Source organism: Mus caroli, chromosome 3 (assembly GCF_900094665.2).
Source record: "Mus caroli chromosome 3, CAROLI_EIJ_v1.1, whole genome shotgun sequence".
Taxonomy (NCBI): Eukaryota; Metazoa; Chordata; class Mammalia; order Rodentia; family Muridae; genus Mus; species Mus caroli.
In genome coordinates, this window is record NC_034572.1 from 43522552 (window position 1) to 43549685 (window position 27134).

Here is a 27134-nt window from a genome sequence, read left to right on the forward strand (position 1 = left end):
TTTTTTTATTTGTTTGGTGTTTCTTTTTTCTTTTCTTTTTGGATTTTTTTTTTTTTTTTTTTTTTTTTTTTTTTTTTTGCTTTTACTCCAGATACATTTAGGGAAAATACAGAAGATATTCAATCAATTACTTTCTTTCTCAGACAGGTCTCTGATCCATTCCCTTTCCAGTGTGCATGTGTGTGTGTGTTAGGAGGGAGCAGGTGTAGGTGTTGGCTGTTTCCTACCTGTCATTTAAAGCCCAACTTAGAATGCCCCTTAGGGAGAGTTTTAAGCATGCAAAGCACTTAACCTTATAGACAGTTCCTTAGCTTGGCTTCAATTTTTCTTTTATTTTCACTGACAGTAAATTTTTCTGAAGAGTACAATCAAGATAGTGTATTAATAGAAATAACATTCATAGAAGCGTGGACATAAATGATAATAGTCATACTAAGGACCTCACTTACCAAGGCATTCCACATAGGAGATAACAGCACAATAAATAAAGTTCGCATTTGTCACACAATAAATCAGACAAAATTGCAGTAACAAAAAAAAAGTGACTTTATAAATGTTCATATGCTAAAAATACAAGCAAAACTGTGATAGCATGCACAAGAGACAAAAGCTAAAGGTGAATAATTATAGCCAAAAAAAAAAAAAAGAGACAATGCAGTCGATACAAATGTTCAAGTATGATGAGAGAAGAGGGGGAGGTGCACACAGAGTTCCAGATACATCCATTATGTTTACTACCCGGGAGGGGCAGAGCACTGACATATCTGTCTCTGTCTATCAACACTCCGTGCTGGTAGGGGACTTAATGTTATTCATTTAGAGCATAGATTCCACATCATTGGATTACATTTCATAGGGCAAGGATCAAATCAGATTCACCGTTTAGTTTCATTTATAAGTAGATATTTTGCGACTGGAAAAAAATTATTCTCATGATCAAGCCAGTGCCGTGCACCAAAAAGTACGGGAGCCACTGCCAGGCAACGTGGACTAGAGCATCACTGCCATGAAGAATTCGCGTGCCATTGTCTTCCCAGGAACACCTCGGGATGCGTCTAGGTACAAAATAGGTCTACTTCCGTCCTCCATTTTGCCTTAAGAGGTGATCTACCATAGTTAACAAAGAGCAGTGAAAATAGTAATCGAAAGATTGTTCAATGTTTCTAACAATGCTTAATATTTTTTTGTAAAGATTGAAAAGGAAGTAGCCTCGTTTAATGAAACTAAGAATTGCACATTGCATTAGTGGTGCTGTTTATACAGCTTAATAATTCCGCCCCTACTTAACTATGCTAAGCAGTAACTTTGGTTGAAAAGGATATAGATTCAAACAGTGGCTAATTTCTGCATGATTAGGAAAAACATGTTGGTCATGGGAGTAAAAAAATAAAATTTGTCTGTTAAATTACACATAAATATAAGGTACAAATGTATTTTTAAAATACAGATTAAAATAATCACACTTGCATCGTGTACATACGAAAATACAGTATTTAATATTCAATATACACAGACACATTTATGATAAATGCAACTATTTGGCAACGCCAGTTTTTTTCGGGGTTTCCCCTGTCCCCTAATTCCACACGCATGGAACCACAACGACCCAGCTAAAGTCGCCTAGCTCTGGCGGACATCTTGAAGCAGTTTGTTGATCTCAGCCACCAGCTCGCTGGCATCCATGAGTTCGTGCTTCCCATCGCTGAGATGGTTAAGCACATTGTCAAAATCATCTTCCTCATAATTTTCAGGGATCTCCTCCATAGCTGGCAGCCACTTGGAAGAAGGCTGCACACTAGAGTGAGTCCCCAGAGGGGTCCCAGAGCTGCTGGTGGGGTTCTGAAAATGTGTGCTGGCTGCCCAGGCCGCAACCCCTTGTGGGTAACCCCCAGTTTTGCCCTGTGCTGGACCCTTTCGACGTTCCAGAGAGTTGGAGCGATCCCCTTCGTTGCATTCAGAATAGGAATCTAGGGATGCGGGGAGAAGGCGCTGGAACACACTGCTCATTTCTGATAGCAGAGATGATGTGCTAGAGTCTCCCGAATCCTCATCGCTAGCAGAGTCCTTCCCAAAGGTGGAGAAGCTCTTTTTTTTCTCCCCGGATTCTGCAGGCTGGCTGTCATCATCAAGGCCCTGATGAGAATGCTGTTGCTGAGGTTGAGCTGGGAATTCTTCTCCGGGGATGAACATGTTGCTTCTGTAGTCAGAGGATGGCGAGGGCAGCGGGGGCATCCAGCACTGGTCAGAGTGGCCCAGGACTCTGCACTCCTCCGTACATAGCCTCATTGCTGAGAGCAAACAAAGCAAGGAGAGTCCGTTATTAAACAAGGCATCATCCATAGCGATGGGAAATGTCATCTTATTCTTAAGGTAGAAAGAGGTTTTGTTCTAGAATCATAATGTTAATCTGTTGTTAGGCACATTAAATAGACTACGGTTATATGTTTCAGTTGTATGTTGGCTCTCTGGACCAGATGTCATGTTTGTGTTATAGTCCTCCGTTTAATAAAAGAAAGCAAATAATCATTTTTAGTGGTCAATAGTAAATTTCAGAAATACAATAAGGAGTTCATTATTTATATGTGAACATGTACAAACAAAGCTAAGGCTTAGGTAATCCAACAAAAGATGAACATAAACTGTACAACAGCAACAGCTGGAAATAGAGCTGAAGGTGAGCTCTTTAGTTTTGAATAACACCAGGCAATCTCTGTAAAGTATTTTTTGCTGTCTTGAAAATAAGGACTTGGCCTGCACTGAAAACTCCAGTTCTCTGGTTAGTGTCCTTATTATTCTCTCTTTCTTCCTTCTTTCCTTTTTTCCTTCTTTCTTTCCTTCCTTCCTTCCTTCCTTCCTTCCTTCCTTCCTTCCTTCCTTCCTTCCTCCCTCCCTCCCTCCCTCCCTCTTTCTCTCTCTCCCTCCCTCCCTCTCTCTCATTTTAAAAAAAATTTTACATCCCACTCACAGACCCCCTCCATGCCCTCTTCCCAGTCCCACCCTTAAAAGCCCCTCCTGCACTACCCCCTATCCCTTCTCCTCAGAGAAGGGGAACTCCCTTGGGTACCACCCCATCCTGGGGGTATCTTGTCTTCCTTACAGTTTGTGTCCATTACTCACTGGTCTATTAAAATAGCAATTCTAAGTGCTCTGAATCAGTACCTTAGGTATCCTGAGTTGTCCTGATATAAAATACTTATTTAGGGTCTAAACACATTAATATTCAATTGCATGAAAAAGTCATTGGAAGCTGAAGAATATGAAAAGTACTTTCTTTGATTTTTCCCATATGTTCCAGCTCCCTAGTGGGATGTGAGTGGCCAAACTCATAGAAACCACTACAACTGAGAAAAGCAGAAAAATAAAAGAAGGGGATCCTAAATTCAGTATATAGAGTTGCTAAAACGCATTAAAAATTGATATGCAAAAATATGAAATGTATTCCATATGACAACCACTTCCTTCAGAGAAAACTTGGACCTTTCAATACCATTTCATTTTAAGACCAAGGACAGAATTATAGAAAATGTAAAGTAACCTTTGCATCTAAAAGAAATCAGGACTGTTGCTAAGCACAGGTATATACTGAGTTTGTAGATGCAGCTGCTGAGAGCAGATTTCCAGCTTTGTCACTGTTGAAGTTATGGCATGCCACACATTCGTTGCTAGGGGAAACAAACTGCCTACTATGTGTACTATGCCCACAGTCTGGTAAAGGCACTGCACAGAGCATATGGGCACTACAGTTCTGGATGAGAGTAAGCAGAAAGGGATAGATGATTTATAACTGTGTGGAAGTCACTATTCTTTATCTCTGACCTCTGTGCTAATTTTGGTCTTGAGCTCCCTCTGGACCTCCATTCTTAGTTTAAAAGGAAAAAATGGAAAGAAAAACAGGCAAAATAAAACAAAATCAAAAACTGAGACTAAGTGCTATAAGAGAAGGGTTTCAAGTATAAGAATCTAGAAATTCAAAAGCATAGGAAAACACCAGGGGAAGTGTAAGAGCATCCAGGCAGGGACCTCTGTTCTTCGAGGGCTGACTGTGTCATTATGCTGTGGTGAGAGTCATCTGAATAAAGAGTGATTTCCATAAAACTCAGGTTTAGATGATCATCCTTCAGGTATTACGCTGTATGGAAATATTTTCCAAGCCTGTTTTAATTCATCCAGTGGAGAAAACAGCAAAGGGTATTGAAAAGCAACTGGTATACCTTAAAAACAGCACCTAGGGTTCTCAGTAGAGAATTATCACAGTGGCGATACCCACACCACATACCCCACACTCCACACCACTGCTTTGACCTCTGAGTCTCTGATCATGGAAATGAGGCCTGTGGATATTGACTGCCTCCATCCTGATGAGAGAAAGGAGAACAGACCTGGCATTGTTGTTCTGGCCCTCAGCTCTGTGGCTTTAGGCTTAGGAAGGACATCTTTTCTGTACTGCCTTACTTGGCTTTGATTTCCTATAATGAGGATGAAAACATTACATGGGACTCTACGAATCTTGACCATATGCATCTTTTCACATAACCTGAATGCACTGAGCATGTAAGCAGCAAGGTAATAGAACAGCATGGCCCACATGACTAACACCAACATCTTAGGAGTGGTTGTTAAACAGTGAAAGGCATTTATAACACCATATATGTATATGGTGATATATATATATATATACATATTAATTATAATTAATTAACTTAAAAACATAAAGGAGAGCTAGAAACATGCTCAGTGACTAGAGCACTTGCTGGAAAAGTGTAAGGGCTGGATTTAGGATCCTCAGAATTGATGAACATGCCAGGGGAATGTGGTGGCTCATCTGTCACCCCAGCCTTGGGTAGTAGAGACAAGGTGTCCCAAGAACACACTGGCTAACTAGAGTACTTACATCAGAAGCTCTGGGTTTCTTGTGAGATTCTGCCTCATTGAATGGGATGGGAGAGCTATTGAGGATGATTGCAGGCATTACTACAGGACTCTATGTGCATGGGTAGTGTACTGGCTGGTTTTGTGTGTCAACTTGACACAGGTAGAGTCCTCACAGAGCAAGAAGCCTCCCTTGAGGAAATCCCTCCATGAGATCCAACTGTAAGGCATTTTCTCAGTCATCAAGGGTGAGAGGCCTATTGTGGGTGGAGCTACCTGGGCCGGTAGTCCTGAGTTCTATAAGAAAGCAAGCTGAGCGAGCCAGAGAGTGGAATGTGATGGTTTGTATATGCTTGGCCCAGGGAGTGGCACTATTTGGAGATGTGGCCTTGTTGGAGTAGGTGTGTCACTGTGGATGTGGGCTTTAAGACCCTAGTTCTAGCGGCCTGGAAGCCACTATTCTGCTAGCAGCCTTCAGATGAACATCTAGAACTCTCAGCTCCTCTGCATTATGCCTGTATGGACACTGCCATGTTCCCTCCTTGATGACAATGGACTGAACCTCTGAACCTATAAGCCAGCCCCAATTAAATGTAGTCCTTTTAAGTGTTATGTTGGTATTGGTGACTGTTCCCAGCAGCAAAACCCTAACTAAGACGGGTACACACTACACACAAATACCCACATACATGCAAACATCCATAGACACACATGGATACCACACACAAACTCATGAAAATTGAAAAAGAAAGATAAGGAGGCAGATTAATAGAAAGGATAGCAAACACTAGGTAGATGGAGACAGTGAAGACGAAAGGGGAGGGGATGATGAAATCAAAAGGACCAGGAGAGAAACAGAAGAAAGTACACTCATTGCTATGGGTGTTCTAATCTCACTCCTATCCACTGAGATTTGGTTGCTTGACAGTGTATGTGTGTTTCAGTGCTGAAAATGTTTCATCCCGTATACAAGGATCAAGAAAAGCTGAGCAGTACCTATTGCTTCTGTTCTTCTTGGGACTATCTAAAAGCCCTGTCAGGTGATAGTTTTTGTGGCGATCAGGAGAGGTAGAAATTCTAGCTCCTTTGTAAACTTTATTAGTGTCCTGTACCTTACAAATAGGATAGAAGGCAGTGCAGTGAGTATAAGACAGAGCTTGAAACAAGTCATTACCTATGGAGTAACTAGTAAGTTATCCTTGAGGAGCCCATCAAATAGGGGCCACTTCAGTGCCTGGCTGTCAATGGGACTGCAATCTAGTTCTAAGCCAAATATAACAAATGCTATTTGAGTCACCCAGGTAAAGGAACAAATGAGATGATGCTCAGGAAATGTCCAGAAAGGAAGAGAAATGGATATGAGGACTGCTATTTCAAAAGACAGCAGGTAAGCAGAATTGGGTACAGGAATTGAAGAAGAGGCATTTGTCATGGAGAAAGGGCAGTGTGCACAAAGCATCGGCGTGCTGGAGGAAGAAAAGCCTCTCTGCCTGATGCAAAGGATTCAAAACTGGCAAAACTGAGAACAGGCTGAGAGCGCATTTCAGTGGACTTTGAATACAAAGATAATAGATGTACTCAGTGTTGCTGAGCAACGAGAGTCAGAGATTGACTTTGAGTAAAAAAAAAAAAAAAAAAAAAAAAAAAAGAGAATGTTAAAGCACTCTGAAAAGGTTGTGAAAACTGTATGAAGTACAGATTTGAAAGTAGGAGTGGCCACAAGAACTGGAATAGGAGCCTGCCAGTTGCTACAGGAAATGAGCCACTAAAGGAAGGGGGGAACCAGCTAAGACTCCTACTGAGAACAGAGAGCAGAATGAATAATGAGTATTTGAAGCCCTCACAGATGGAAGATGCTGAAAAGTGAAACAGAGACAATCAGGGAAGGTAGAAGAAGCCTAGGTGGGGGAGCCTTTGCAAACCTTCTATTGTCAACAGCTTTCACTGGGAACATGGAGGCTTTATACACCCGTGTTTAGTGTTGGAGTTTAAAGTTGGGAAGAAAAAAAAGAGCTGACAAACATGAATCAACAGATAAAAATGCATGTTTGTTTAGCAGGGAAAAAAAAAAAACCAAAACACAAAACCCTACATTTGTGTGGGAATTAGAAGGATGAATGACCAGAAATGACCCCTTTGGTAAGCCATGCAATGCAGCAGGATCTATATTTGTTCACAAATCAATGCAGAAAAAACAGTTGGAACACAACACTTACGTCCTAAAAATACACATACTTTAGAAAATTGTACTGAGCTCTGTTAATAAGATTCAGATGTGGACCGACATTTTTCTCTGCTCATAGTATTTCCTGAGTAGGAAACTTTTGCAGACCACAAGTTTTACGCCCTAGCATGCCTGCAGAAGTTACCAGAATGAAGAGGAATGGAGGATAGCGACACGGCGTCACCACAGTGATGCTCTTAATGAAAAGGTGGTTATCTCTGTAGATGCTCAGTATGCAAGGCAGTCCTTGCTAGCAAAACACTAACATAATGGTATCATCACCAGCCACTGATCATGCCCCACTGCTCCAAAACTTGAAAATGGTTCAGCCCTATGTGGAAGTAGAAAGCAACAGAGGTAGAAATATGGCTCCTATGACATAGTTAGTTGGAAACACAGACATCTGAGCTCATGTATGCGTGCATGGGTGCGCGCGCGCGCACACACACGCACGCGCACACACACACACACACACACACACATGAAGTCTATCATTTTAAATAACTATGTAATATTGATAAAGACACATAGTAGGCAGGATTCACTGTTTTCTATAGTTTAACTTTGCCTACCTCTTTATTGTCTAATATTTATTACTATTAGTACTGATTATTGTTTAATTCACATACTAGATAATTCTGCTACAAGGAATATATGGAAATATGGTAACTTTGGAAATATAGGGAAGATGGAAAATAACTGCTTTTAATCTTCTAAAAAAAAAGAGAGAGATGAGAAGCATTGCAAAGACGCAAAGCAAAGTTTTGATTTGTGTTGTGTTGTGAGTTCAATTCCCAGGACTGTAATTAAGAAATAAGTGAATGAATGAATGAGTGAATGAATGCATAAGTACATAAAATAATACACTAATGTTAAACATTTAAATTGTATTATTTTGGAGCTTAAAAAAAATCTCAAATGTGTAGATCCACAAATGGGAAGGTGACTTTTTAGAACTGTGTATTTGTATTCTCCATTTTATTGCTATGATAAATTAAAATTCCAACAAGTGAACCCTGTGCATTTTTAAAAATGTCTACCGAAATATTGATACCATGCCCATGTGTCTTTGTTTATGAAATAACCTAATCTGGGAAATTCTGCTATTCTAGTGTAGGCCCCTGTCATCATCATATCTCAGAACCATAGAAATTCAACCAGCTGCTTCATTATATAAGCCAGAATAATAAAACTAATTGTCATTGAGCATGATGTCTTGGGGCATATATGTTCCTTTAGCTATTTCATAGATTTGTCTTCCAACTGGTCTGACCTACACATTGAAAACAATAGATTCCATGGGTGACTGTAGAAATACAGTCTGCTATGCACCTTGTAGGCTTCATTGCAACTAGACATCCTTCCTGTACATTTGTCTAGCCAGAGATAAAATATCTGGCCTTGTAACCATATAACTAAACAAGCAACATCTAGTGGTTGCAAAGAGGTGGGTATGTCTTCAAACATAAAAGCAAATAAGTATCCAGGGAGTCGGTTCAGTGGGTGAGGGTATGAGGATCTGAGGATTATTCGCCAGCACCCATTGCAAGCATGATATGGCTGCCTGTGCCTCTCAGGGCAGAGACAGGCACACTGAAAGCTTGCTGGCCAGCTAGCTAGCTATATCCATGAGCTTTGGAAGAAGACATTCTCTCTCAAGGCAACAAGGCAAAGAAAATAGAGGAAGATAGCCACTACTTTCTCACCCCCACCATGAGCACACTAAAGCAAACATATATGCACATGTGCAGAGAGAGAGACAGGTTGGGGGACAAACAAGCTAGACAAATTTTTTAAAAAGCAAAACACTAGTTACTTTAAATATGTTCTAGATAAATGATTAAGGGTGGGGAAATTGGGTCAGATCTCACTGCCACATTGCCACCATGGAAAACCTACCTGCCTGGTTTACATTGTTATAATCTATATAAACTTCCAATCTTCAAATCTAAAACCACATAAGAACACTAATGTCACCAACACCAGGATAACTAAGCCCAATGAGCATAGCATCAATGTTCTTTAAACTGTAAGAGCTTAGTCACTGAAATGTATATTAAGCCAACAGCGAGCACCATGAATAACATGGCAAAGCCTGACTCCATATGAACCCAGAGTACTCAGTCTGAGCCCAGAGGATACCCCAGGGCACTGCTGGTAAGAACCTCTGCTAGTTAGCTAGTGCTACTGTGATTCCTATAACTCATGAGAGCTAAAACTCTATTTTCTGAATTTCCCCAAATTAATTTCTGGTTAATTCTCTCATGTTTTCTATCCTAGTTTCTTCATCCTTACAAATAAATAAATAAATAAATACATAAATTCATATTAGACGGAAGTAAGACACTAGTAAAGTTTTGTTCCTTTTTCCTACGTGTATTGCGAATGGCAGTCATTGGGTTGACAATCAGCGAATTAAGACGTGTGGACAGTCAGAGGCAAACTTCAGTACTCCTAAGTGTTGATTTCTTTCTACAGCCCCTAGCAATAGGGCAGCTACTGATCTTCTCAGCATTTGCTCAGTTGGATCCAAGTTCCTAGGGCACAATTAGAGGCAAGAGTCACTAAGGAAAAAATTGATTCGAAACTTAATAGAATTTCCTCCACCTGGCTGTGTGCGTTATAAATCCCCCTCTGGGTGTGTTTCCCTCCTCTAATGCTGTACCGACTCAAAATGAGAGGGGGCATGAAATACGCTCTGCCCACCACCTCCAAAGGTACATTCCTTTGCCTATTTTTAGTGCTTAAAATATACCCTTTCCAGTGTATTTTAGGCTCTTGATTTTGTGAGTTGGTTCCCATCACAGGAAATGCATCCTCCAAATTATAGTCCAGTTCACCACTATCCACCGAACAGGCTGTCTGAATACAAACAGGCACCTAGCAATTTTCTGGAGTTGCTCAGGAGTGCCCAATGGCACTAGCTGGATAAGAAGGAGGGAGGGGGGCAGGGGCTTGGTCTTCTTCCTTCCGTGCTCTCTCCCCTTCCTTCTCCTATTCAGCCTTCATATTCATTCCTTCTCTACCAACTGCTTATTGTGGATTTTGAGAAGAAAAAAATGTTAAATGTCTCACACTTGTCCTCCGCTAATAGTGCCGAGATCCTACCTATTTCTAGTGTGAAGGAAAAAGACGGCAGAAACAGAAGCACGGGAGAAGCTGCTCATCATCCTGGCTCTGTGGTAGCTGTGAAAATAAAGATTTAGCTATCACTGCCCTCTTACCTGCTGGAATTCTCCCATCCGTGAGGAAGAGGTCACTGAATCCTTCTCCCAGGAGCCTGTCTATCGGAGAATCTCGCCCCAAATCATAATCACTATCTCCTGCTTCGCTATCTCCACGGCCACTGTCTTTCAAGCTAAATTTATCCATGTCTTGAAGGGCATATCTAGAAAGATCAGTGAAAGAAACACACAGTTTTTACTCTTCGGCATTTAAGTTACCCGAGACTTAGCAGCTGACACCAGGGTAATTCATACCTATAGCTCCTGGAATATTTGTTTCCTCGAAAACTTGGCCGTGGCTGATATTGCCCCTGGTGAAGCATGGAGAGAAGCTGCGAGACCTGCTGGAAACCAAAGAGACAGAACTGACTTCTGGGGGAAAAAGAAAAAAAAAAAAACACTCCTCACGCATTCACGTGCATTAAGGAAGAAAAGGGAATGCTAAGCTCACACTTTCTATATGTCAGGGCTTTACTTATGCTAGACCATGAAGAGGGCACAGCCAGACACCAAACCCAGTTAAGATCCATTACAGAGAGATCTGGCTGCTCTCAAAACACAAGTGAGTTGTTCCTGCTTGAAAGACTTTTAAATAACTGCCTTCCTTTACAGTTTAGATAAAACTGTAAAAAATAAAAATAAAATAAAAACTCAGTAAAACACACTGTTAGCTCAGGTAATGAGACAATGCCAGAAGGCTAGAAAACTGCACAAAGTTTTCCAAAGACAGCATGCAATCGGACTGAGATTCTCCAGACCTAGGACGTTGATCTCTCAGGAGAAATTTTAACAATGAGAATAGCTGGGTCCCTTTAGGTCTTATTTTTCCTGTCTCAGCATCTTACTCTGAGAAGTGCAGGGCCTCTGATTAACGGCCCCGTGTGAGACATCACACCTAACACCCACAAGTGAATTATTTATAAAAATAGAAATAAGCCAGACTGTGTACTTGAGATAGGTCCACCCTGTGGCTTGAGTTCTAGTGGAACTGCCTACTGTCATCTATCCATGACAACCTTAAAGGTGTGATGACTGTGCAGCCTCTGAACATCAACAGCTGGCTTGACGAGGCCCTGTAAGTGTCTGATCTTACCTCAACAGCAGGAGTGGCGTGGGTGAGTTCTAATGAAAAATTCTCTGGCACGTGGTTTGATGAGATGGTCACCAAACTGTTGAGTGACTGGTGACTGTTGTGACTCTGGCGGCTGCCCATTTGTCCCCTCTCCAAGGTTGGGGATGAAGATGGGGAGGATCTGTGGTGAGATCTGATGGGCAGAGTGCCATTGATGGTGGGTACCAGTGTGATGTCTCCTTTGTGAATCTGCCTGGATGGTCTTTTAGGATGATGCTGGTACGTGGATTCTGCCACCCTGCAGTTGTAGGATCTGGTGTCTTTCTTTTCTCTATTACACCTCGTTGCAAACAGGACCATAATAACCAGCAACACCGCACAAATTGCTCCCAAGGAAATAATTATGATCATGGACACATCCAAGGATGCGTGGCTGACAGAGGTCATGGCTGTGCTTGTCACAGATTCTGCATAGTCAAAGACCATGCACCTCAGAAGGACTTTGGTGTACAGAGGAGGACTGCCCTTGTCCTGGATGATAACTGAGAGTGCCCATTCCGTAGAAGGAATGGATTCCATGCTGACGTTGGTATGAATGTCACATGACCTAGGGTCCATGATGAAGACGTTTTCCTCATTACCAGATACTATGGAGCAGCTGAATTCAGCATTGGCACCAGAGTCTCTGTCGACCACCCTTATTCTTGTGACATGAAAACCACTTTCAGCTCCTTTGGGGATGGATATTTCTGCAGTATTATTGTGCATTGCAGGCCCTATAACCACAGGGACATTGTCATTCTCATCAATGATGGTCAGCACAACGGTGGTGTTGCTGGAGAGTTGCTTCTGACTCCCTCCATCCCTGGCTTCCACCACAAAAGTGATCTGACTCACTTCTTCATGATCAAAGATCCTGAGGGCATAGATGGCGCCATTAGAGGGGTCAATGGTTACATACGTGGTGATGGAACTTCCCAAGACAAAACTCTCCAAAATGGTGTATGTCACATGTCCGTTTTCACCAAGATCTGGATCAGTGGCTGTAACTGTGGTGATATACGCCCCTGGTGAATTATTCTCTGAGATGACAAATTCATATCGGCTCCTCTGGAAGTGAGGTGGATTGTCATTTATGTCATTGACTTGAACAGTAAAATGTCTCACTGAGGAGAGGCTTGGTGTTCCCTTGTCCTCAGCAATCACAGTCAAACTATACTCAGATCTCTTTTCTCTATCCAAAGTGGCATTGGTCAAGATCAAGTAGTTATTTTCATATGTCTTCTGAAGTTTAAAATGTCCATGCCCATGAAGCTTACAGCTTATTTCCCCATTCAGCCCAGAATCCTTGTCTTGAACCCTGACTATAGCAACGAATGTATCAATGGGATCCCCTTCAAAGACATAAGATACTTCCTCTTTTCCAGGAGACATGAGATTTATGCTAATTTCAGGTTTATTGTCATTGACATCCACAACCTTAATTATAATTTTGCAATGAGCAGGAATGGAATTGGGACCCAAATCTTGGGCTTGAACATCTATCTCATAGGACTTGGTGATTTCATAATCCACTGGCTTGAAAAGAGTCAAGTGGCCTTTTTCTGAGTCGATCTTAAAAGTCTCTATAATTTTGGGAGACACATGACTGCTGAAAGAATACACAATTCTCCCATTAGCGCCCTCATCTGGATCAGTGGCATTTAGATCAAGGAGCAAGGTTCCAACTGGGGAGTTTTCTAAGAGTTGTATTGTGTAAGAAGGCTGCTCAAAGGCCGGGCTGTTGTCGTTGGAATCTGAAATGCTGATTTTCAGGATGGAGGAGCCAGACCTCTGAGGCACTCCCATGTCGGAGGCCGTGAGCTGAAGCTCATAGCTAGCCTTCAGCTCCCGATCCAACTCTTTCACCACTATGAGTTCAGCGTACTTGGCCCCATCTGTCCTGGTTCGCACTTCGATATTAAAATAATCATTAGCAGAGAGCGAGTAGGTGTGAAGGGAATTTTCCCCAACATCTGGGTCGAACGCACTGTCCAGAGGGATGCGAGTCCCAACTGCTGCGCTCTCCGATATCTCAATGGGAATGACGGGTCTCGAGAATTGGGGGGAATTGTCATTAATGTCCAGCACGTCCACTTCAATATGGAACAGCTGCAGATGCTCGGTCGGCAGAGTGAGCACATCAAACTCTATCGAACAGTTTAAGTTTTTTTGGCATAGTTGCTCGCGGTCAATTTTAGCCCCTATGCTGATTTCTCCGGTATTCTCATTTACGACCAGAAGAGGAGAATTCCCCCGTGGCATGGCTCGAAAACGAACAGCAGAAGGATTTGGTAGCTTCAATAAAACATCAGCCACATCTTCTGATAGTCTAGCAATTACTGATCCGACCCTCTGCTCCTCATAAATCCTGTATTTCAGATTCTTACCTAGGACATCGTGGCTGAAAAACGCCATCAGAAGTGCAAGTGCAAATCTAAAGTGCATTTTAGTATTCATTCGGTGCATTGGTCAGTTGCTAGATTCCCTTCTCAGGGCGAGTTAGAAGAGCCCAGCAATCCCTTCAACTTCCTCCCAGCCACTCAGAGCTCTAAGCCACATCGGGTCTCAGAGTCTCGAAAGCGACTCTTAATCACACAGCAATTAACAGCTCGCAAACTTCAGTTTTCATACACACCGTTTGGCGACTTCCAGATAGGAGCGTGAAGTCCCTTCCTGGTAGGGGTGGCCGCCGGTCCTCCTGGCCCCGGGAGCAGCGTGTCACCTGGGCCTGGCTCCCCGCGTGGACTCCGTCCCCATCTATTGCAGGGTGCTGGCGGAGTCTGCAGTGTGTGTTTCCCGGGCGATTCTTGATTTTTCCCCCCTTTCCTTTTCTCTGCTCCGCTGCAGACTAAACACCCGTGATTGCTGACTCCAGTCTGAAAATCTCTACAACTTCACTTCAACTCAGACAAAGCTCTTTGCCTGGCGTGTGTTGAATCGCTTCCAGCCAATCAGCGAGCTTCCAAATCCGAAGCTGCAGGAGTCACCGGAGCGAGGGAGGGCGCGCGTGGAGGGTGGGAGCAGGAGGGTGGCGGGCGCGGGCTGGGGACCCGCTAGGGGCGCGGGAGCGCGGCCGGGGGTGGGGTTCAGCCCTCCCCGCCCCTCCTCTCTCTCCCTCCACTTTCTCCAAGCGTGCCACGACAAAGGGGAGACAAATTACGGCAGGAGAGGGGAGTGGGGGTGGGGAGACTGGGAGGGAAAGGAAAAAGAAAGGAAGAAAAAAACTTTAAATCAACTTCTGGTCGCCTGTATTTATATATGGCACATTAAATAGTTCTTGTTTTCTTAATTGATCTTTTCTTCTGCTACAAACATGTAATCATCTTGCTTTTTTCAGGGTTCCTTAACTGCTGGTTTCACTTAAAATACCTCCAAGTGAATTTTGTCGGTGGAGGAATTTAATAAAATGGGGAAACTTGCTTCTAATTATGCACCTCCCCCTCCCCCTCGGCGGGTCTTTTCTCCTCCAAGGAGCAGCAAGCCGATTTTCTTGGAGCTCTGTTTTAAAGAACAGTCCAAGTGGAGAGGTTTCATTTTCTGCTTTCTTTCATCTTTACTCTTTGAAGATAAGAAAGGGGCCTATCTTGCACTCCCGATTTCTCTTAATTAGCAAGATTTAAAGGAACACCTCAGAGTTTGGAACTAATTAGCAAAGGAATTCTACCTTATTTCAGCCCTTTCTTTAGCTTGAACAAAATTGTTCCTGATATATTTTTTTTGTCTTGCACTTTAAAAAAAAATCCTATTTATCTTGGGCAAAATTGATAGCTTGGGTAAAATTGGTAGCCTTCGCCTAGCGAATTCTTCCAATAGAGTACTATCTACCCATAGTGAGTTTTCACAATGAGTTCTGAGGGGACATGGACTCAATAGTTTACAAGTCAAATTTTTATAATACATACATTATTTATGAAAACAGTTTCCAGATATGTATTTTAAAAACCCAAAGGTTGTTTACACTGAGAAATAAAATGCCTGAGCTGAAAATTGCATTTTGTGTGCATCAGAGTGCTGGAAATATCTCAGGAGGTTGGTGCTGTATCCAGGTCACGGGGTTGATATGGTATTCTTATTGGGAAATATGATTATTTATGATGCTCCTTCTGCTCTGCGGCTCCTTTTAAGTTTATCACTCTGGCTCCATTCTTGCTCACCCTCCCCACCCCCCTTTGCATTATCCCTCAGCTGTCTTCAGCTACTTGCAAATTCCGTGCTTCACAGGATCTCCATGTAACTTATTTTCCATTTATTTTTCTCCTATTTTGCCCCCCAGAAACACATTTTTTTTTAAAAAGTAATTTTCTGATTTTTTCCACTTTGCTTACTCTCAGCAGAACTCAGCTATAGTCACAGAGAAGGTTCTCCCCCAAGAAGAAATCAGAGAGGAGCCCCAATACAAACTCTCCTTCATTCTAAGCATTCAAATGCATTTTATGAGCCATTGTCTCACCCCCACTCCCACCCCCAGAAACCAGTGCTGTGTGTCAAATTGTGCAGACTAGGATGCCTGCAATGAATGTGTTTAGTGCTATGTCACCCTCATGAACACTCTGCCCCCCCCCCCCCCCCCCCCCCCCGCCCAGGAATAACACTATGTTACAAGTTTGCAACCCTTTCAAATTGCTGATCCCCAAACCCTATAGACAAACTCAGAAAACTACCATAAGCAACAGGGACTTTAGAAACTCACAGCCATCTGGCCTATGTCTCTAACAATCTGAGCCAATAATTATGTCAGTTCGGGCTTTAGAGAGCCTCTCTGTAAAAGGGTTGCAAACTTGTAACACATAAGCACAAACACATTCTGAATGGCTACATCTCACCTGTCAATTTATGGTGAATACCTTGGAATATGAAGTCATTTGACTCTAGCAATCTTGGAATCATCTCCTGGATGATTGCAATCTCTTTACACTTAGAGCAGAGGCTAATGTCTTCCTGAGTGGTTTACATATCTACTTGGTCTGGGATAGAATCTAGTGTCTATGGGGACATGATACCTCACCCCTTTAATCTAAGCACTTGGGAGGCAAGTGGAACTCTATGAGTTCAAAGTCAGCTTCATCTGCATTGCAAATCACCATTCAGTAAGAGCTATAAAGGAAAACAATAATATATCTCTTTTATATGTTTCCTTAATTCTAACAATTTAAAACTTCATTATTTCTTACAACTACAAAGAAAGTACAAAAACACAAACAAACAAGCAAACAAACAAATTCCTATCTCCCAGACCATGCCTGAGAGATGAGGATTTTTTTAAACCTGGTCTCTTGACCATGGCCTGATACAACTTATTTCTTTAGACTTTCACAAATGTGGGAACAAGTGCATGGCCTTCTCCAAGAACTTCTTAGGCAGCCAGTAGAAGAAAGCAAATAGCATATTCCTAAAAGTCCATCACCTTGATGTGGCAACTTTTTTGACGAGGAAGAGGAGTGTTTTCATGGCTTGAATACTGTGCCTATGAACGTGAGGTCAGATATGAGAACAAAGTGGTTCTGTGCCTCTGGATTTGAAGTTGACTGGGTCTAGTCTGTTGGGCATACTTTTCCCATGATTCCCCTCCCCTCCCCTTCCCTCCCCTCCCGTCCCCTCCCCTCTCCTCTCCTCCTCCCCTCTCATTTATCCATCTATGGGCATAGGGAAGTGGACTCGTGTATGATGACATGTCTGTAGGTAAATGATGTGGTGGGCCGGTGTGTTCACATGCATGTATAAACATGACTTTACATGTACATGTGCTGTTTATTTTGATTTCTTTTTCAAAGAAAAAGTTGTATTTCTATGTCTGAATCATTAATATTTTCCACCCTCCTAACAAGTGAGGTAAGAGCCTCAGCTAGACAGCCCAAGCATCTCATATTAGAGGGAAAATGTCTCTTTTGTTGTCAATATTAAAGTTAAGTCTGCAATTCTAAAATGCACACATGCGTTTGGTAAACATCATAGATATTAACCTACATCCCATAACAGCATGCAAAAATGTAAAACCAGGTAGAAGTCTAGAGTATGCACTTGTAACTCACTATATCGCATCTTCTCTACCACCAAAATACAGGAAAGCACGAATTTCATCCTCTTCTAGAATGAGATAACATTTCAGTCTCCCCTGATATTCATAGGAAATGGCTCTCCTTGACACCATATGGGCAAAATAAGCCACAATAATTGCTCTACAATCTATTCTGGGAAATTAGGAAAGGAAATTTAAAAAAAAGCTTTATGTGACAAGGATTAGTGAAGTTGAGGAAACTCAGTACACCAGAGCTGATTAAAAGAAAGACGTTGGTAGATGAGCCCAGCCAATGAGGGATTACAGGGGCTACCAACTGAAAGGTGTAGAACTTTGAGAAATTTACCTAACTTCAATGGACTCACACAATCCTTTCCAGGTAGTTGTGCTAATAACTCCCTATACAACATTCTTGCAAGTATCTTAATCATTAGTAAATGAACAAAGGCTGGGTCAGAGAGAGGAGACATGTGACAAAGGTACGCTTTTAGCATTTCTGCATCTGTTTTCTGCTTAACATTTGTTGGAGGAAAGGGGATGTGCGCTATATCTCCAACCCCTTGTTCTTTTTAGGTAGTTTAAGCTGGGAAGCTGGAGCTCTTTCCAATTGGCTTTAAGAAGGCAAATTATGAAGCACAATAGACAAAACTAGACATATGGAACTATGAAGATCTTGAAAAGCAGTGTTTTCATTGAGGGACATGTCCTAAGATTTATTAAGCCTACCAAGTAGCTCTCTAGATCCTATACCATACAAATATACATAATACTACAATTAAGAGTCTATAGAGCAACAGCTGGGGTAGCATATAGAGCCTTGTGAAAAATGCAGAATCGCAGGCAGAAACTAATCCTACTTAAACACTCAGGGCATCTCACTAGGAGCTTTGGTGGGGTGCCATGTACATTGATGTCAGAGATATGTTTCTACAGAGTCATCTACTGTCATCAGTGATAGGCATTCTAACAGGATGGTAGTTAATTCTATGTCCGAGAAACACTCCTCTAGGGAGTGTAGAGAATATTGGCATATGAAGATTGCTCAATCTTCTGGATGCTTAGTAACCTTAATGTTTGATCAGATATACATCTGCTATGTGCCTGTTCTCCCTTTGACCTAAAATGTGTGTAAATCATCATAATTTTATAAGATGTTTTATCAAGAACAAGGAAAGATAAAATTTGTCAATTATTACTTTTTATTTAAAATGCCTTTCCCCAACCATGTAGCATCTCTCTATGTTGCTCTGCCTGGACTCCCTATACTAATCCAGTCAATAACGTAATAGTAAAGACTGAATACTCTCTTCCCATTGGCACACAATCATCAACCTAAGTTAAAAGACAGCAAATGAGACTCTATCCAGAATTTCTACTTGTGAAGTCAGAGGAAGCTTTGGTAAATTCTGATAAAAACAGCATGGGCTAAGGACCACAGGATAGCCACACACCTGGAGACATAGTTGTTTAGGAGGCAACAGGAGCCAAGAGGCAGAAAGAGTTGGAATCTGATGACTGGTATGACAGGTGGTAGGTTAATTGTGTCTGCATGGGCAGTCAGTATTTGGGATGTCCTGCCAAGAGGACTATGCCATGTTCCAGCAGGTGACTTAAAGTTTGGCCAAAGAAGATTATCTGTGTCCAAATGAGGGACATCTAGGTGAGTTGCTATTCATTTTATGACTCCAGGTCTTTCAAAACAAGCAGGTTCTGAAATTGGACATAGAAACGAGGAGACTAACACAGGCACAACCAGAAACCTGGAAAATGGAAAGTGAGCCCTAGCATCCTAGTGAAAATTTGCAACTGGGTCTATATAGGTCGTAAGTCAACAAGATTCAGCAAGGTTGACATTAGGATTAGACCTTAAATCTGTTCTTGTTTTGTTTTGTTTTTCTGGTTTTTGAGACATGGTTTCTCTATGCAGCCCTGGCTCTTGCTTTGTCGATCATGATGGCCTCAAACTCATGAAAGGCCACCTGATTCTGCCTTCCCAGTGCTGGGATTCAATGTGTGCACCATCATGCTTGGCTTCCTAAAACCAGTCCTTCACAAGCATCACCTAAAGCAATAATAATCTCAGCAGACATAATTGCTACAGTTGCAACTGAAAAGTCTTGGAGTGAAGTGAGTCTCCATTCTTTAAGCAAGACTGGTAAGTGAGTGATGAGAGTCTACAGGGCAACAGCCAGGACTGCATATGGAGCCTTGTGAAAAATGCAGAATCTCAGCAACGAATTCTACTTGAACACACTGTGCATCTCACTAGGAGCTTTGGTTGGGTGCCATGTATACTGATGTCAGAGATATGCTTCTACAGAGTCATCTACTGTCAGCAGTGATAGGCATTCTAACAGGATGGTAATTAATTCTATGTCTGGGAGAACATTCCTCTAGAGAGTGTAGAGAAAATCGGCACATGGAGATGATGGCTGTAAGAAGGGCCTGAGCTTAGACATTATTAATTCAAGAGCATTAAGAGAATTGATATAAGAAAAATTTCTCTGATTAGTTTCATACTGAAGAGGGAAATTAAGCTTCCCTTTAGATTCAATATCTTATTCTAGATATCTTATTCTGTTTATCCATTTAGGGCATATAGTTTTTACTTACAGGAAAACATTTTTCAGAAAAAAAGGATCTAGTTCTTTTCTGACAGTAATTTCTGAAAGCAGAACATTTCCAGTATTGTTACCTGTATGTATATGTGTATATAGGCACATACATATACATATCCTAAGTACATATCCTATATACATACACATCATATGCATATACGTATACATATACATCATATACGTATATGTCACATACATATACATAATATACACATACACCATATATGCATATATCATATACACATACAGTTATACACATACTGCTATGTATTGCATCTGACAGGCACATGTACATTATAAAGTTCCTTATGCTGTTGCTTTTATTCATTGGCAACATATCTTTATCCTTTGACATTCCTTCATTAGGTGTGAAATTAAATTTTCAGTTACTTTCACTTATAGTTAACCATTTCTTGCTCAGGACTAAGTGAATATGTGAAATGAAGGAGAAAGTGTACTGTCTTTGCTTATCTTTAAATCTACTTTATAAATACTCCTTCTGGATGCACCTTAATAAATGTTTTATTTGGCTAAGCATTTGAGCATTCCAACTTTGGTCATTCCACTCCTCATAGATTACTGACTATTCTCAAGATAAAAGTTCAAAGATTACAAAGGAGAACTGTACACATTCTCTTAAGTAGGGAAATTCAGGCAATTATTTTTTTCGTGGTGATTTAAATTAGAATAAACTATCTGGAAGAGAGATATTTAATATAATGTTGAGCTTAATATGTATTATTGAATATTAATATGAATAATGTAGTAGAAATCACTATTACTGAATATAATTATAGTGTTGGCAACACCAGGATCCAGTGTTTTATTTTCTTAATATTTGTACAAAATTACTTACTTTCTGGTTATCAACAACTACTTGGGTTTCTCTAAAGGAAGTTTAATCTAGAAATTTACAGTATAGCTAAAAGGAGGATTATCAAATTATAGAAACTTAATTTTTCATTAGAAAGATAAAGTTGGTATCTTTTTAAAAACAGCTTCTATTAAGAATAATTAAGATTTTATAAAGTCAAGGAAACAAATGATTAATGGACTGTAAATGGAGTAGATCCCTAGCTATGAGGCTGTTTTCTGGAAATCCAGATGCTTAGCTCTTTGCTACTCACAAGGGAGAGCAATGCTGTGTATGAACAAGCATCAGATGTACTAGGACTATACTCATAAACTGGACTGGAGTTGCTCTATTCAACGGAGATGGACATTTATTGTAGTGGTGTCCTAGGACTATAGCCTAGTGAAATTACAGTGATCTTACACTGTGTAAATACACAATCGCCTAATGACAGAAGACAGTCCCACTGCTAAATGTCATTTGTGCAAGTGTTTGTACATTTATATGTATGTAATATTTCAAAGGGAACAAAGCTGAGGAGATGATCTAAAGCTTTATTGAAATAATGACTGTTTCTCATAGGCACAGGATGGGCTACCATTGATGTGTGCATTAGACTTCTCTTATTGTCACTGAGTACATTTTCTTTCATATTTGGATAAATTAATTTAATTACAATTAATTAGTCAATTATACCAGGTGTTGTCTATCCAGAGTACTTTAAGCTTAAGCAGATTGTCAGTTAAGACATAAATCATCTTAAAAATAACTGTTCAAATGAAGTAAACCATTGTAACAACTGCATATTTCAAAAGTTATGAAAATGGTCTGCTTAGCAAAATATGAAAAAATAATCACCTAAAATAGCAGGATCTTATCAAGTAATGAAATTTAATTCTCAGAATATAATAAAAATAAGTCACAGTTATGGAAAACAATTACATTCAAGTGGAATATATATATATAACATATATTATAATATTCATATAATTTATTTCTCTCTATAGCAATACATAATGAAATGTTTATCATCATTAAAATAGGTTGATATAAATAATGATAGAATGTGGCGAAAAGCTGTTAAAAGTGACGTTTTCATTTCATACCACATGATATAAAAACAAAAGCTAAAACACTTCCAATGCTACATAACCAGGCCTCAGTAATACCATCATGATCTGAGGGTCACCAGTCTTTCTACTGGTGATGTAATGATGCTGGGTTGTCCTATTGGATATTTCTTCATCACATACATCAGAACAGAACTTCACTCAGATTAAATATAGAGTTACAAAACAGATAGATCTTATTTTTTTAGATAAAGTCTGTTACTGACCCTGGCATTCACTGATAGGCTAAGTGGATAACCAATCAGCAAGCTTCAGAAAGCCAATTTTTTCTACCTACCAAGCACTAAGATTAAACTTTGACTTTGTGTGTGGGATGTGGGAATGTATATTCAGATTCTTAAATTAAGAAGTAACTATTGTCCCGACTGAGCCATGCATGAAACCATGAGGTAATTTTTTTTCTTTTTTTTAAATTAGGTATTTTCTTCATTTACATTTCCAATGCTATCCCAAAAGTCCCCCATGCCCTCATGCCCTCCCCCCACTCCCCTACCCACCCACTCCCACTTCTTGGCCCTGGCGTTCCCCTGTACTGAGGCATATAAAGTTTGTAAGACCAATGGGCCTCTCTTTCCACTAATGGCCAACTAGGCCATCTTCTGATACATATGCAGCTAGAGACACGAGCTCCAGGGGGTACTGCTTAGCTCCTATTATTGTTCCACCTATAGGGTTGCAGATCCCTTTAGCTCCTTGGGTACTTTCTCTAGCTCCTCCATTAGGGGCCCTGTGATCCACCCAATAGCTGACTGTGAGCATCCACTTCTGTGTTTGCTAGGCCCCAGCATAATCTCACAAGAGACAGCTATATCAGGGTCCTTTCAGCAAAATCTTGCTAGTGTATGCAATGGTGTCAGCATTTGGAAGCTGATTATGGGGTGGATCCCTGGATATGGCAGTCTCTAGATGGTCCATCCTTTTGTCTCAGCTCCAAACTTTGTCTCTGTAACTCCTTCCATGGGTGTTTTGTTCCCAATTCTAAGAAGNGGCANAGTGTCCATGCTTTGGTCTTCGTTCTTCTTGAGTTTCATGTGTGAGGTAAATATTTTTATGAAAAAAAAAATAGGAAAGAAAGAAAGACATACAACAAAACTACCAACCAGAAATTCATTGACACAGTGTGCTCAGGACAGTTCCTTTGAGCATGGTGGATGCTGATGCTCCAGGATTGAAGCAATTCCTTGGCACAAGGAAGAGTCAAAGACAGCATTCATAGTTTTAATCAGCTTTAAGTATCTCAGTTGCCTTGGGTGTGATGACTTCATACACAAACATCTCCCTGACACTAGAGTTACCTAGAAGGAATTACTTCTGAGTTGTCTTTAGCTGACTAGATAAAAGAGAAAAGTTCCCTGGAGACTAAGAAAAGGGTACTTGTTGATGTTTTAATTAGAAGCATTCCAAAGCAGAATTGACACAGGGGTAGCAAAGTCCAGTACCCTGATAGGAACAAGAGATCAAAAAGAACCACTTCCCACCTCTCAGCTCTTTGATGTTGCCTCAACATTCCATCACTGGTCTTTACAATGATAAGTTCTTCTCTGTTTGTTGTTGTTGTTGTTGCTGTTGTTTTAAAGATATTTTTCTTTATTTACATTTCAAATGTTATCNCCTTTCCTGGTTCTCCCTCCAAAAATCCCCTAACCTCTCCCCCCTCCCCCTGCTCCCTAACCCACCCACTCCTGCTTCCTGGCACAGGCATTCCCCTAGGGACTCTCCTCCCATTTATGACCAACTAGGCCATCCTCAGCTACATATGCAGCTAGAGCCATTAGTCTCCATGTGTTATCTTTGGTTGGTGGTTTAGTTCCAGGGAGCTCTGGGGGTACTGGTTAGTTCATACTGTTGTTCCTCCTAGGGGGCTGCAAACCCCTTCAGCTCCTTGGGTACTTTCTTTAGTTCCTTCATTGTGGACACTGTGCTCTGTCTAATGGATGACTGTGAGCATCCACTTCTGTATTAGGCACTGGCAGAGCCTCTCAGGAGACAGCTATATTAGTCTCCTGTCAGCAAGCTCTTATTGGCATCTGCAATAGTGTCTGGGTTTGGTGGTTGTTTATGTGATGGATCCCCAGGTGGGGCAGTAAGAACACACATGATATGCACTTACTGATAAGTGGATATTAGCCCCGAAGCTCAGAATACCCAGATACAATTTGTAAAACACATGAAACTCAAGAAGAAGGAAGGCCAAAGTGTGGACACTTCATTCCTTCTTGGGGAATAAAATACCCGTGGAAGGAGTTACATAGATGGAGTTACAGAGTTTGTAGCACTCTGATTTTTAATAGAGCATGACAACCCAAACTCAGAAGGAAGACATGAACAGAACTCATGAACATCCCACGCACTTTCCTTTCTAAAGGTATATCATATATTGACAGACTTTTCCAGAAACTCTACTAAATGAAGACGGTAACATTTTGTAGGGAAGGATGTGGTTTAATTTATGGCAAGCAAATGTGCTCTTTGATACTCAGACAGAAACTTTGGAGTCAGCACCCAAAACATAATTACAAAAAAAGTCTTCTGAAAATTGGAAGAAACGTATTGATTTTGGACCTAGAATTTCTGGGTTTCTAATGTGTATTTAATGAAATCATAAAACAATATTCAAAATTCTCATAACTCTCAATACTAATTTTCTTAAACAAATAGCTGCCATTTCTTTTTTAATGTATTCTTTTACTTAAAAATAAAGTAAGACCAATCTCAAAATGATTTTCCTCAGAGCCATTCACAAAGCACATTAATGTAATTTAAAAAATCTTTCTATGTAACTTTAAATTTATAAAATCATCATTGAGTTTCAGAAACAGTGAATGTACTTGAGCACTTCCCAGTCAGCCTCCACTATTTCCCACTGTTCTTTCGGTTTTGCCGTACCACAATGTTGTAAATTCAGAATGTCTCTGCTAGGATTGGGTTGGGATTACTATGCAGAAACAGGTCCCAGAGCAAACAGTCTGCTTGGATTTACATTATTGTTCACACATGCTTCCATATCTGACTTCTTAGTCAGTCAGAAGCACATGTTGTATGGTTTTGAAAAAAGGAAAAAAAAACAGTTTTTATTTACTATAGACTCTTAGCTCTTTATAAACAAAATAATCCTGTGCCACCGTATCTAAACAGCCAATATCTGAATGCATAATAGTGAATATAAGCTTATAAAGCCTAGTTCATCTAAAGCCTGTATTACTAATGCATGCTGATAAGAGGAATTCCACAATAAGCTCAGAAATTGCAACCAAACTAATTGATTTTATATCTAGGAGAGTCGAAATACCTGAACAAAAATGAAAACATAATGTAACAGGACAAAGCTACAGCACAGAGGGTCTTCCATCTGGGATTCGGGCTGAGGACAATTTAGGCTGGACTAGAATGTAATCTCCTTGATGAGAAGCCCTATGGGAAATTTACTCAAATCTTTTCTGAATCTGAGGTCAAGGTGCCTCAGCTAGTTTATCTGCTACACTGAATGCATGCAGACCACACCCCCAACTCAATGCTTATTTTAGCTTCTCTGAAACTGCTTGCTTTCAGCAAGCCTCTCTTTACCCATGCAAATGCCTGGCAAGATACCAGGACATATTTTCCCTTCAAAAATCTGTGCTCTGGACACTTGGATATAGGTCCCTAGTACCTGAGTGTAGTCCCAGATGGATGGGATAAAGACCTTCAGTTGACTATAAATTGTGGACTTAATAACTGCTGTGTATCACCATTTTGGATGTAAATCCTCAATTTGCTATTGTAATTTTTCTGTAAGGACAAAAATACTTCCTCAAAATGGTAATCAAACCCTTATGGTTCCATCAGTCTATGTAACATAAATAAACCCAAATAACAGTGTCAAGAGCAAAGTGTTTATCATTATATGCACTGATTAGTATTCATTATAGCACAGGCACATTATAGTGAACAAAACTCCCTGTCCCTACTGTGGGTGCACGTGTATCCTTATAAAGGATGCAAAGTTCCATTCCTCTCCTACAGTGAAAAAAATAAAAATAAAAAATCTCAAGCCCATCAAGTCATTGCAGAGAACAACAAACAACTCTGCTATTGTGATGGGAATTTAAAAAAAAGAAAACAATAGGTCTAGCAGTTGGCATGTGGCTAAGGGTGTGTCTATCCTTGTCTATGGGAAGGGGGTGGGCAAGATGTCCCTTAAATTTCTGTTGAAGGAATTTGTTGGTGAGATTTGGATTGTAAAGGCACGAGAGCATCTGCTGCCTCCCTGCCTCATTACCATTCACACAATTAACTCCTGCAGCTCTGGCTGGGCAGCCACCAAGGATCCCATTGTGCTGCCTACTTGACAAGGCTCCATTGCCATTCATCTGGAAGTAAGAGTTCTCAGGCCTTCAAGTCAGAGCGAGTTTCTCCAAGAAAGGGACCACAATCCAGAAATATCTGGAAATAAAAATCAGAGGAGTAAAGATGGCTTGACCCAGGATCCCGACTGGAGAATTTTATTTTCTAACACGCCACATGATTCCAAATCACATGTGCTTCAAAGTATCATACTTATTTTTAACATATTCACGTAATAAGAGCCACATTTGCTGCACCCTTGACTCCAGGCCAGATTTTGATAACCTATATAAATGTTAACCAAAAGTACAACTGGATGCAAAAAGAATACCAAGTAATTCCCAGTGAGCAGAACAGAAGCTATGCAGAAGGCAAAGAACAATACAGGACAGACCAAAACAAGGCTGCTTTCTCAGTACTCAGGCTTCGTCCATAGTAAACTGCAAATCTATCAAAGATGCTATTTGGAAATTAAGCCATGTTGTCTCTTTAACTACATTGCGCCTGATAAATATTCATAAACTTCATTTAGTAACAAGCTAATGTTGGACAAGAGAAACAATGAATATATGATATCCCCTAGCTATAAACTTAAATATAAATCTGTTGTTTATCTTCAAAGAGGGTTCAATGACACCTCCTTGGTTGATATAAATTAAGTGACTTGAAAGTTGAACCTTCTCTTAAACATAAAACTTAACTTTGAGGAAGAAGTAGATAAAATAATATACGCAGATGAAATAATTCTTCCTTCACAAATACA

The 27134-nt window shown here is 40.6% G+C and overlaps 1 protein-coding gene across 2 annotated transcripts; it reads right to left on the reverse strand.

Annotated features, from left to right (window-relative positions):
• Window positions 1-312: 312 nt before the first annotated feature.
• Window positions 313-14351, reverse strand: Pcdh18 (protocadherin 18). 2 transcript variants are annotated; one of them, XM_021158539.1, is made up of 4 exons: window positions 11411-14351; window positions 10573-10658; window positions 10318-10481; window positions 313-2288 (listed from the first exon to the last, which is right to left on the reverse strand). In XM_021158539.1, exons 1-4 carry the CDS (start codon window positions 13895-13897, stop codon window positions 1621-1623), a joined length of 3405 nt encoding a protein of 1134 aa, XP_021014198.1. In that variant the 5' UTR covers window positions 13898-14351; the 3' UTR covers window positions 313-1620. The 2 variants fall into 2 exon arrangements, with proteins under 2 accessions (XP_021014198.1, XP_021014197.1); XM_021158538.2 differs by having other exon boundaries at window positions 1471-2288; window positions 10573-10661; window positions 11411-14322.
• Window positions 14352-27134: the final 12783 nt, after the last annotated feature.